This window comes from Manacus vitellinus, unplaced genomic scaffold, assembly GCF_001715985.3.
Source record: "Manacus vitellinus isolate BGI_N305 unplaced genomic scaffold, ASM171598v3 scaffold_36_pilon, whole genome shotgun sequence".
Taxonomy (NCBI): Eukaryota; Metazoa; Chordata; class Aves; order Passeriformes; family Pipridae; genus Manacus; species Manacus vitellinus.
Genome location: NW_021940508.1, coordinates 505,697 through 519,135, shown reverse-complemented (window position 1 = coordinate 519,135; position 13,439 = coordinate 505,697). Strand labels below are relative to the sequence as shown.

At 37.5% G+C, this 13,439-nt stretch overlaps 1 protein-coding gene across 2 annotated transcripts in view; it reads right to left on the bottom strand.

Moving 5' to 3' along the window:
- The window catches only part of PLPP1 (phospholipid phosphatase 1), a 57,165-nt gene that overhangs the window by 22,012 nt on the left and 21,714 nt on the right, over positions 1 to 13,439 (bottom strand). The window contains exons 3-4 of one of the 2 annotated variants that reach the window (XR_003915962.1): positions 8,001 to 8,152; positions 4,421 to 4,701 (exon numbers count right to left, since the gene is read on the bottom strand). Coding sequence is in view for 1 of the 2 variants with exons in the window: in XM_029961575.1 (XP_029817435.1) it covers positions 4,421 to 4,701 (281 nt within the window). In the remaining variant the exon portion in view is untranslated. The remainder of the gene's footprint in view (positions 1 to 4,420; positions 4,702 to 8,000; positions 8,153 to 13,439) is intronic. The other variant, XM_029961575.1, reaches the window with a different exon arrangement.

Sequence of the window (13,439 nt, the reverse complement as noted above, 5' to 3'; positions counted from 1 at the left end):
TTGAGTGTTGAAGACTTATCCCACAATTCATATACTAGAGGAAAAGAGAAGTTCTTGATGCTCTCTTTTGTTACTCTACTAGACAAGCAGGCTTCACTGTTTACACAATCATTTCAGACAGACAACCAGCAGCTACTGCAAAGTACACTCACCAGAGGAATAGTGAAATACTAATTCACAGCTCCTGCTGCTGAACATCTGTGGTTTCTATTAACTCTTTTGGATGCAAGCAAGCTAACAAATGAACAATCTCCTATGAACTGACTAGAGCAGAAAGGTTTGGGAATGATGCCTCAGCTACCAAAAAGGAATGGAGAAGTCATCATCTGTCCTCTCTTCCTACTCCTCTTTGAAGAATTGGAATATTTTGCCAACTCACTCAAAGTTAGGCTAAAATAAGCAGTGGCAAGCCAGAAAGAAAGGAAAACTTGAGCAAAAACAGAGGCTGCAAAAGCAAAGAGATCAGAGATTCAGAGACTGCTCGCTCACCCCCAAACTTTATCAGGGTTATAGCACAACCACCTATTTCATTGAGCCTGCCTTTGCCTATTTGCAAGAGAAAACAGCCAACTGGCAAGTCATTATTTTCATAGGTGATGAAGAAAGTACCTTAAAGGCAATTCAGTGGCATTAAAGTATATACTAATATACTAAAAATAACATGCTAATCGCAAACACCAGTGACAGGAAGACACCTTGACTTTGATCTCTCTTCAGTCACAGACAATAGAACTTGTGCTTGTACATCAAATTTACTTTGCTGGAACATCAAAACAAGCCACTGTATCCCAGTAAAGAAAATGCATGATATGAAGCCTGTATCCTTCTGCCCTGTACAACTACATTTTAAAAATATGTATTTTCCTCAATGGTGTTATGTGAATTAAGAAGAATTTTGTTATTTTCGTACTCAAAAGAAAAATCACCTTAACAGTTCAGGCACCTTTATTGAGTTACTACTCTTAATATTTATTCAGAGGGAATACTACAAAAGATACACACAACTAGCTGACATCAAACCTCCCAACACCTCAAAGCTTCAGAAGGCAGTTCTGCACAAGTCATTCACTTCAGGAAAAGTGCCACAGCACTTGCACATAGCAAGCTTCTGTGTCGAGATTAAATTAAATGCCAAATACTACCTAAAGAAAGATTGCCTTACAAAGAGGCACAGAAGAAAAATACAGTTTCTAATGTTAATATTTAACTAGAAAGTTTTAATATTTAACCAGTTCCATGCATATTTCAGAGATCTGCAAGTGCTATAAACTGTGAAGTATATATATGACAACTCTTATATGCATCTTTCAACAAACATGAATGAGATTTACTAAGCACACAACTGTTTAGTTTAACCACTTAGTTTAACCTCAGCTTAGTTTAACCACTAGTAGTACTCTAAGTGCAAACACCCTCAAAGTTGTGAAGAAGAACCTAAGTTATTTTAAACTGAAGAGAACTCTGTTTTCAGCATGATATACAGCAAACAAGACACTTCAGTCAGCAAGAATTATCTTACTAAGCTCAGGTTAAAAAGTGAAATCTTCCCAAAACTAACCATAACTCATGAGCACTTTACTCATTTAGATAACCAAGCCTAAGCCCATTGGTTTATATTAATGATAAAAATACATATATTTTAATACTATTTTTGATGCTGAACAATAAAAGCTGATTACTATCTTTCCCTCAAGCCCCCTGTGTTATAACAGAGTAGACATATGCAAAGAGTTGAAAACATCAGATTTACATAAAACAGTACTGGAACATAATATGCAACAATGCTTGCCTAAAACATTTTCAGGCTCCAATCATAATTTACAGGCTTCCAGAAACACAGGTTGTTTTCTTGGGTTTAATCTTCTAGAAGTTTGTTCAAATGCTAATTTGAACCCACTTGGAACCCAAACTTACACATCCCATTACTACAAAAATTTCCACAACTTATTCCTTAATCTTCATGTGTGAAAAAATAAACTACTTCAAACGTTTTCCATTCCAGTTATAAATTGTTAAGGAGAAAATGGAAACAATTGCTGATTACCTAACTTCTGTATCACTTCTAAAAGCAACCTTTAAAAACTTTCACTTACATGCATCTCTTTAACACACACACACACACACACACTCTTAGGTCTGATCTATTTGGGGATGCTGTATACCAAAGCTATTTTATACTTCAGATTAGTACAAAATAAGAAGAAATGAGAAGGGAGGATATAACTAATCAGAACAACACAATATGCATAGTGGAAACACACAATGGATTTTTACACTGTTTTCATTGTTTTCAATGAAATAGTAAACAAATATCAGATTTGTCTTTTAAACTGCATAACCAAGCATGCATCCCTAAAAATTTTCAAAACCAACCTCAAATTCTACTATAATACAGGAATAACAGGCTCAATTCAGAACATATGATTTTATATGCAACACTATGATTGTTCTCTCTCCATTCCTTCTTTGCATTTCTACTTGCCAATTTAATTTATGTAAATGAAACTAGATGGTACTAAGTTTGCCACTAATAATTTTTTCCAACTGATTTAGAAATTCACCTCTGGGTTACAGCTTGAGAGCCTACTGACCTCTTCCAAACTGCTGTAAAACTCACTGCAATCCAGCTCTCCCCTCTTAGTGGCCTATTAACTGTAAAGTTAACAACCTCAGGCAAATGGCCTGTTGTAGGCAAGTGACCCAAGATCATCGAAAGTAGGGCCGAATTTCCACAGCAAATCCTGAATAATTTACTGGGTCACTGCATCTAGGTCATCCACCTGCACAGGACAATGTCCCACTCCAATCTATCCTACCCCTCTTTGACCACTCACTAAACTATTTTTTGTTTCCTGTGCATAGAAAAGCCTCAGCTGGAAGTAGAAGCCCTACAAGTCAGCTCACACTGAAGCAAACACTTCAAGGCAAGCTCTGACCAGAGAGGAGAACCCTCTCACATCATGCTATAGGGAGAAACAGGGGTAACAGAAAAAGGGAACCCAACAATAGCTGGGAATACAAATGTAACAGCTGATCAGTTAAAAGACGACAAACAGATCTTGCTTCCAATATGGAAGTCTGAGATTTCAAAGCACAGGGAAGAACAAAAGTTAAGTGATCATTATGCCACTGTTCCCACATGCTATACTGATACAAGAAAAACCTATTTCTTTGTTTAAGCATAAGCTAACTCTCATTTTTCAGCATTCCCAAAACCCAGAAAATTTTATTTCAGGACCATTTCAGTCATCATAATCAACTCAAATTTTCTCCATGTTCCTCTTTACATTTGAGAAGGATTATTATACTCATGAAGAAGTTAAACTAAATACTCAGAGCCATGCACAGATTGAATTTTGACTCCATTTTCATGCTGAAAGTCATAGAATACTGCTTGCCAGAGCACCTGAGAATGTGCAATTTGTTTAAAGACTCATTTAATTTGAAACTTAGACAAGTATCTTTTGACATAGTAGAATAATAAAAGTAAATACCACTTCCAGTGAGCTGAAGCAAAAAAAAAAAAAAGAATGAAAACACTTTACTCCTGCCACAATGTAACCTATCTGTTTCCCTTCTTATGTTTTAAGTCAGAATTTAAAAGAAGAAGAAATGGTAAAGATTTATTTTTGGCAGTTACTTCAGCTAATTCACCACATTAAAATTTGCAAAATTGATGAGATACCAAGACAATTCTTTTATCTTGGGGGAGGTAGCATCTTCTTTGTTTCAGTTTGTAAGGTTGTTCTACTACAAGTCAGATGTTTGAAAAGTCAGTAAGATTCGAAATTCTGGCACACAGGTTGTTAAAAGTCCTTTCCCCCCCCCCCTTTATTTCATGAAAATCCTCCTTTTTTACCCTGCCTTTTTTCCAAACTCAAGTTGATGGTCATATAGAAAGTCATTATTACAAGTCTTCAGAGGGACATTATGCATTTGCTAGAAGAGAGAAGAATTATATCTTACTAACAGATATTCTGACTCTATAGGGCTACTCACAGGTCATCCAATAATAAGTGCTTAGGATAAAATAAGGAAGAAGTAAATAGAAGTCTTCTAAACACAATTATGGTTATTAGTAATACAAAAAAGTGTACATGAAACATAGTCCTCCACTTTAATCTCTCAAAGAACAAACTGCAATTTTTCTACTTGGTATCTGCATGAAGTTCTGCTCATTTTAGGATTATCTGCTTGTGCCAGATTGACCCTGGCTGGACACCAGGTGTCCACCAAAGCTGCTCCATCACACCTCTCCTCAACTGGACAGAGGAGAGAAAAATAAAACAAAAGGCTCATGGGCTGAGGACAGGGAAAGATCACATACTGACGACCATCACAGGCGAAACCAATGCCAAAACTCACTGTTTCGAGTTAAGAAACATGTTATACAAAAGTATATGAAGTTAGTCAAACTCACCTTCCCTCATTGATTGTTGCTTTGTCCCCATGACAAGTGAAGTTCTCAATGTAACCCAGACTGCAGTTGATTCGTGTCCAGTCGGGTTTGCAGACAGCAAGGAAGTGAGGACGCAGTCTACCTATGGAGTACTTGGCAATGTCTGTCAACGACTGGCTAGCAGCTGCTCCAAAAATGAAGGTTCCAATGGCTTTGTAAATAGTGGCTATGTAGTTATTTCTGACAAATGAATTTGAGTGCAAATTATTGTAAAAAACTGAGAGTGTCTCTCCTAGGATTATCTGAAAGAGAAATAAGGACAGCAAGTTAAAGACAATCACTTTAAAAGAAAAGTATTACTCTATTTTTGATAATATTCAGACAAGCAGCTTCAGAAATTAATTTTTTTATAAACATTAATCTGCAAATTTAGATTTTCCAAGAGTCAGCTGTAACAATGTCCAAACTTTAAATGCTTTCATGCAGAAGAAAAATATCCTTTTACCTTACACTGTTTCATGTTGAATTTATTATTAATGATTTTCAGAATACTTATTAAAACAAAGCCTTCTCAAAATCACATTTACCCATACTACTTAGCATGACTCTAATTAGAGACATTTTTTCCAGTATAACTTTATTCTACGTTGAGTCTTCTTCAACTAATCTTCTGCTGAGCAAGATTTTTCTAAGTTTGTTAGGTTTTTTTGCGAAACCAGAAACTATTCTGAAGGGTCTAGACTTTATTTCCAGATGTAAATGGCCAGGTGTTTTAACAAAGACATTTCCCATTCCTCGGGAAAATTACATCCTTTGGGGAGAAAAGAAAACTAATATGGGTAGGGAAAGACAGTATTAGTGAGGTTTTTCTAAGGACTTTTCCCCCCTACATTTCCAAGGTACATGCATCAAGTGTTGGCAAGAAAGATTTGATTCTGTTTTCCTGCAGAAAGTTTTTCCTTACATCAAGTACAAAACTTCACCCCAGGTAATTTGGATATTGAACCAGATGGTCCCATTTTGTACAGAAAGGTTCAGCTCATACAGATGATCAGATGCATGAGGGACTGTATGAATATATATAAAGTTATCTTTAACAATCATGTAAAAATTAAATTATGGCTCTGCCCATCACTTGAGGGTGCCAAGTCCTGGATCCCAGCAAAGCAGAGCTTTGACGAATGAAGCCACTACTTAGACATGGACACCCAGGCACACAGTAGCTGTCAGAGGCTTTGCACATGAAGGCAAACAGAAAACACCATCAGATGCATGACACTGAAGCTTTACACCCTCCATCCATACCGAAAGATGGACTGAAGCAGAGAAATACCAGTACATGGACTACAGCTGAGAAAGCTCTCAGTAAAGTACATTCACAATCTACCTAAATCCAGAAGGTAACCTCTTAAGGAAGATAGTTGAGCACTAATATCACATGACTGGTAAGTAATGAATCCCTTTCAAAGAACACTGCTATAAAACCTGCAAGAAGGTCACTTACCTCAGCTGAGGTGACAACTCACTCTCACTGAGCATTGAGTAAAGGACACCAACATTTGCTTTTACCATCTGACTATGAAGCAATCTTGACAGAAGAGCCTGATTTCACAACTAAAAGATGGTCCCTGATGTTGCAAACATAATTTTGTTAGCTAAATGTTCATACAGGCTCAAATGGAAATTGGATTAATTCAAAGAAAACACATCTATTAAAAATTACTATATTCAGTGGAGCCTCTTCTGAGTCAGGAAGTCCCTGAGCCGCAAATGGCTAGTAGTCAGGCACTGAGGGCAAAACATCAATCTCTCTTTTCTCTATTCTGTTCTTCTTCACTTGTCTGTTTTAACTGCTCTAGAAATGAAATAAGATATATGGGCTTCAGTTGAGACTAAGCACTGATGCTCTTAGGTAATATTGACTATCAACGATAGTAACAGTGTGAAAAAAAATATAGTCCTATCTTAAATGGCAGGATCTTTAGCATAAACTACTTGCCAGTTAATAGAGTACACAAAACTCCTCAAAATTTCATCTGCTCCAGAACTATTTCTGTAAGTTTTTTGAAGCAGCTTTTCTAAGAACAGGGAAACCAGGTAAGCCACAATTTCAATTCTCAGCCCATGTTTCTACAGTTACAAAAAAAAATTCCACCCAAGAACAAGCAAGCAGCAAGTTGACCTTTATGTTGGAACCTCGATAAAAAAATCCATGTAGTCCTTATACAAGACAGAGTTAGATTGCCACAATATCCCTTCTGATTGTAACCTACTAGCCCAGAGAAACAGCTGGTCAATACTGAGGTTTACATCTTGCTGCACCTTCTGAGTTTCAATTTCTAAAATGTACTTGGATAAATATTTATTCACCTAAAAATCTTATTTGGTACAAAAGAGTTTTATCTCTGCTCAAAGTGTGACTCTGATGGGCTTGGATGTCACCCAACAGATTTATAAGTGGAGACTAAAGCTTTTTAGCATATCTGGACAGGGATCTTGAGGCCTCTGTTGAAGGGCCATTATCAGAACATCAGATTTAAGACATTAAATGGTTAACTGAAGATGTCCAACTGTCCACTGTGTTCACAAGGACATGCACCCACCACTTTTTGCCCCAGGACTGGTATTCTTCCAGAAGCCATTTGCACTGAATGTAGCTCAAAGAAAGCTGCTGTTTTCTGCCAGGCTAAGGAATTTCACTACCTTATTCTGGTTCGGACAAGCCACCAGAGGTAGCAGCAGACAGTGTAATAGCAGGACCTCAACTTTTGTCCATACATATAATTAAATATTAAGGATAGAGAGTTACTATATGCTTGAGACAGTTCAGCTGAGCTAGGAGTTGTGGTCAAAGAGAGAGATTCCAAGTTTGTAGTTGCAGAGGCAATCTCTCCAGTTCTTTGATCTGGTGTGAAGAAGAGGGAGAGAGAGCAGTACTGTGTTTTCAGCCAGGTTAGGTGCAGTGTGAATGTGAGCCCCTGCATTGATATAAACACAAACAAGCCCAGTGTTTTATCCTGACTTTCAGGAAAATAAATAGGAAAAAAACTCCCTGGCTACTTATTCTTTTTATTCCATTTATGCTTTTAATAAGATCTGATTGGAAGCCATAATGTTTTTCTATTAAATAGCTTAGCATCTGTTGTTACACTTCTACACACAGAAGTATTCTCAATGACTTTGTAGTAGATAAAATGCTGATTTAATAAGTCATGCACACCCCTATTCTGAAAGTAGCAAGTCCCAAAATAAAAAGACTTGAGACAGTCACAACACATTATTAGTGTTATTCTTTAACAATATGGTAAGGAAAGAAATTTTTCTCTCAGACTATAGAGTTAAGCCACCATATGTCCAAGGTTCTAAGGTATTCTTTTTCTGTTCTGTAATTCTAGCTGTTTGACCTCAACTAAAGCAAACCTTTTAGTTATTCTTGCCAGAACATCATTTCTACTGCTTTTAGCACCTGGCCTAAGGACATGTTTGTGAGATTGAGACATCTTATAGAATATCATTTTAGAAGTCTGATTAACAGATTGCCCCTCCTCCCACTTCCCCACCCCCACTGAAATCAAAAGCAATGAAGAAAAGTTGAACTTACAACAATTATACTGAAAGGAATAATTATTCCTGCTAAAAACTTATAAGATATGGTGTCCTCTTTGTATGGATACCGGATGGATTCATCACTACAGAAAACTCCTCTCTGGAAGGGGGTACGTCGTGAACTGAGAATTGCAAAAGGCAAGCCAGCTGGCAAAAAGGAATACAAAATACATTACAAAAGCAAAACAAACTCTGGCGCTGATTATACCCCAGCATTTCCAAAGAGAAGTGCATAAAGAGGAATAGGCATGCAGAAAGTTAGGTTATGCACTTCCCTTGGCCAGTGACTACTGCCTTGACTTTGCAGCTCCCAGGAAGTATTGCTGAATGAAGGAGAGCAGGGCAGAATTCCTCTCACCTTCGTGTTTGCGGCACATCAAATATGGAAGCAGGTCAAAACTGTGACTGAGTGAACAGCTCAGTGACAACCACCAAATTGCTCAATCTGCTGCTACTGTCACAGTTATTGACTATTTCTTTATATTCCAGTGAGCAACAGTTGCCCCTGTATACCTTCTCTGGACAGCTTTACAAGCCAGAAGAGCATAAATTAAATTTCATGAAAGCAGAAAAGAGGTGTTTCTCAGGGAGTGCAAGTGCAGAGGGAGTTTTTGGGAATATGGGAAAAAGGAGATTACACATGCATGCGATCCCCCCACTTCCACACACACTGGACAGCTCCCTAGAAAACATCACTGCACAAGCCCTATGGCCTCAGGGTATGGGGATTTTATTCCCCTCTCTTCCAAAGAGGATGCCTTTGGCTCAATCTAATATCAACCAGACACAACATTAAGACATGCATGCTATTGCACATCAAGACACCCATACCATGAACCAAAATATTTGAATGGCAAAGTTTTTTTTATAGAAAGCTCAAAATAAGATACGAATCACCACAAACTAATAGAATCACATTTCTAAGTCCTGTTCCTCCATCTCTGACACACACACAACATTTGCACAATCTGTGTACAGAGATGAATAGTCTCAGAAAGAAATAGTTGTATGGAAAAAAGAAGTGGGTGACTACCAAGAATGTTCAACAAAACAATAAATAATCTTTAATTTAGCAATGTACAGCCCAGTGTTATAAAAGCCCCTGATTTTCTGCTCAGAATTCAGCACTGCTGCACATAAAATGCATACCACTTTAGAGTTAGACAACCAAAATTATTTGGGGGAGACATCCCTATCTACCAATAAGGGATCAGAAAGATAAAAACAGCCTTCACCCTTCCTTCACGCCAGTGAAAGATGTTGCTGTATTCTCAGTTCTCTCAACAGGACCCCTGTGCCAAGGCATAGCCTACCTCTTCCTTTCCACATACACAGCTAGCCCCAACAAGTGTGTACACTTATTACTTACAAAAGTAAAGATGCAAAGAACACACAAAAAAGAAAGAATTAAAAAACCAAGCAGCAAGAGAACCGTTAGGGAAGAGACCTAGGATCCTTTTCAACTCTCTTCACCCTTTGTTTTCACCCTTGAGGTCCTCCAAACTAAGCCTGACTCCTGGGACCATAACCTGCGATACTCACTGTGGCTTCACCAATGATTTGCTATCAGTTTTGTTCTTCACACCATCAAATTTTTAAATGAATCCTTCAGTTCAAAAACAGGCACAGAAGAACAAATAACAAACTAATGGTTCGTAAGTGAAAATTCCGTTGAAGTGCACTCTGATGAATCACAGAGCTTTATTCCACAACCTAGCAGCTACAGGCTTACCATACGGGCCCATGAATTCCAGCTAGCCTGTCACAAAGAATCATGTACCTTCTGTACTGTTACAGTCATAAAACCAATAGTATGCAAAACCTCCCCTCAAAGTGGCAGAAAAAAGCCACTGTCATTGTCAAGAAGGGTTGTTTCCAGTTCCATGCCAGCAGGACTTACAACTGACCTAGCTCTGGAAGCCATCCAAGTACATTAACAAAGCAGAAAGACAGCAGTGTGAGCTAAGAGCCAAGCCAGAGACTCATCAAAACACTGCACTATTCAGACATCAGCCAGCACAGGGCCCTTGAGCAGGACTCTGCAGTACAGTGCAAAAACAGAGCCTTTCCTACCAGCAAAAAAATCCCTCTTTTAATAGGAAGAATAGCAGGGTTTTGAAAAACGCTGCAGCCCAGACTTCATTTCTGCCCTTCCCTTATGTTGGTATTGTGACAAATGTCATGATATATCATCAGTTGTTTAGTATTTAGCTGACTTGAGTAAGGGAGGAGGCAGAAACATGTGCAGCCATCACGAGGGAAGGTGACTTATCAACATAATGCCATGGTGTTTCCAACACCATTTATTCTGTAAGATAGGTATGGAATGAAAACTTCATCCTTTGCCCTGCACATCAAGATTCATACTGACATCAAGATTCAAGACTCTGTTATTTGAGAAAAGTGTATTCTTTAGATCTCCAAAACTAGAGAATTAGGCATACACAGATGATAGTTTCTTTACTATGTTTACTTCTTTAGACTAGTTAGTTTGGATTATCATCATAAAGCAGTTGTTCCCAAAATTAGTTCACCCTAAAAAAAAACCCCACTTATCACAGCTTCAGTACACTGCCACAAATACTTGTGATTACAATTAGGTAGCATCACTGACATCAATCATATCACTAGCTCTGCATCATCCTTTTTAAAGACCTGCTCTGTGAATAATGGAGTCATGGTGGTTTACTCCTCATTTCCTCTTACCCACTCCTGAATATTTCAGCTTCTCAAGATGAAAGACTGAAAATTTTCAGAGCGATGGGGTTATTCACACGGCTGGGGAGAGAGGGGGGAGCTTTTTTAAATGTAATTGCCAGCTGCTAAATCAGAAATGGAAAGCAGTGGTACATGGATCATGGGAATGAAGTCCCTTGTGCAGTGCTATGTGCTTTTCCATGCAAAATGAAGCTGTTTGATGTGTGTGTGCATGTTCATTCTTCAGCAATATTGAGATTATGATGTAATTAGCCTGTAATTGCTCACATCATCTTCCTGTATCCAGATCATGCAAACAAAATAGCAAACAACTCAAGGTTTGTTTTTGTTTTGCTTTGTAAGCAAGTATGAACCAGCTAAAATCAAGTTATTAAAATGTCTTCTCTTTCATAATTTCTTTACATCTCCTTTACTCTGAGTCTTAAAGTATTAGGTATCTAGTAACCATTAAGTTACCATTAAGCAATCATTAATTGGAAGAGCTATGCACTGAAAAAAAGTTAAAGACAGCTTATATAAAAGTTAAAAAAACTTTAAAAAGCTTATATAGTGAATGTCATGAAGTGTTTCTTCAGTTTCCTCCAAGTGCAGAATAGATTCAAGAAGTAATTCCACCAGTCATTTGTCTTACTGCTGTTCTAAGCACATTTCAGTGCTGAAAGGAGACATGCTCCATGAAAGCTTGAGAGAAAAGTTTAAAGTTCTAAAATACAGATTACAATAAAACTGATCAGATTAACTTTACACCGTTAAACTAAACTGAAGTCACAGAACTACAACATTTGTAATTTACCTTTTGCTCAACCCAAGGCAATCATAAGCCTGAAAAGCCTTTTGATGTCTTTTTGGTTAAAATACTTTCCAATGTCAATATCTAATCCCTCAGAACAGGCTCCATATAGCTGGTTTAATTTACTACTTTTAAACACCTGTGGATTGGCTTCACTATTAGTAGCTGGTAGGAGGGAGGAGAAAAGTAGAAGTCAAACCAGAGGGGCAGCAACTGTTTCTGGCAAGTGAAACCATTAAGAGAAACTTTCCACAGTACTTATTATTTTGTTCTGTTCTAAATGGATCAGCAAAATCTGGTTTTGTGGGATTTCAAGGTGTTTTAATTTCTGAAATCAAAATTATGTCAAATATATAGCTTAAATACTTACTGCAATGAAAATCTCTCTCGCTTTAAGACAATAAAGAGGCAAGAAAAATAGTTTGGCTTTTTCATTAGTACAAGCAGGATAAAAAAGCAGATGAACTGACCTAACCGATAGAGGCAAAGCCTCTCACATAGCAAGTACAATAGTAGGGTTTCCCTATAGTTGTGACAGACATGTTACTTTTTCACCCTGACAAATATCATGATTTCAGAAGACAAGAATAAAAGTTTTCACATTACAATAGCAATTTCCTAAGCATGAAAGTTCCTGGTACAGGAAGACTGGATATAACTGAAGATATCAAATGATACTTGTCTTCATAATGGCACAACTATTACTAATGTCAATTTCAAATTTCACAGATACAACTGAGGAAGAAATTTTAACAGTAATACAAGGGGGCAGCACACTTTGACAGAAGATTTATCCAAAAAAAAAAACAAACATCTAAAGTAGTTTCTCAGGAAAAAGTAGCAAGGATTCAACACCAGTTCACTGTGAAAAGAAATCCTGTCTGTGTGTCATTGTCACATTGTCACAGTAAGTTAAAAGAAAGCTTCTACAAATATCCATTTTGCTCCTAAACAAGCTCCAATTTCTAAAGGCAGAGTTTATCACATTAAAATAGAGAATTAGTAAAAATTAGTTGGGGTCACTTTTACCTTCAGTTTTTCTTCAAAGCTGAAGAAATTGAGGAGCTTAAGTATTCCTTTTACATAGTAAGTGGAGCAAAAGGAGTAGTAAAGGCTCTCTACTGAATACTTCCCATATGACAACACCAAAAAGCATCCCTGATGTACACTTAATCTTCTAAGTCAATTGTAACACAGTGAAGAAATTGCCTGAAGGGAAAATGGCAACACGTATGTGAAGAGAAATTATAAGGTTGGGAAGAGGTTACCAGTAGGGTAATCTCAAGGATAAAGCCAACAAGTCAGTGTTATGCAGTGCATATGCATCCTTAATGAATAACTAGCAGATGTACTGCTGACAGAGCTGGCAATTCTTTGATATAGTAGAAGATCAAGGGCAGCCAGTTCTGCCAGCAAAACAACTCAAAGACTGAAGCAAGAGCACAGGTGAGGATTTGTGCATTAATAAGTTGAGAGTCATGCACTTGGATATTTAACAACTCTGTTGAGCTGGGAGCTTGTCAGTTCAAAATAGCAGGGGGAAAATAATATCTGCTTCCTGCAGCTTTTGTACATCAAATGTGTGACCATCAGACAAGTTGTTCCAAAGGCATTAAACACTTTTGACCAGCTGATAAAAATTTCTTCTGAAACTATACTCAATCAGAATTGTCAAACACATTTGATTTCAATTCATCTATCCTAAACACAGACAGAAAAGGACTGCTAGGGTACAGTCTTCATCTCAAAAACAAGAAGAGTTTGGTTTTGCATAGTTCAGCAGAATCCAAGGGCTGTAAATCAGCCAATTGCATAGGCTGATATCAGAAAAAAAAGAGCAATACTAATCCAACCAGCAACCAAGAACCAAGGAATTACAAACACAGCTGGTAATAAAGATATAGGGAGAACCATAGGCTTCTGAAA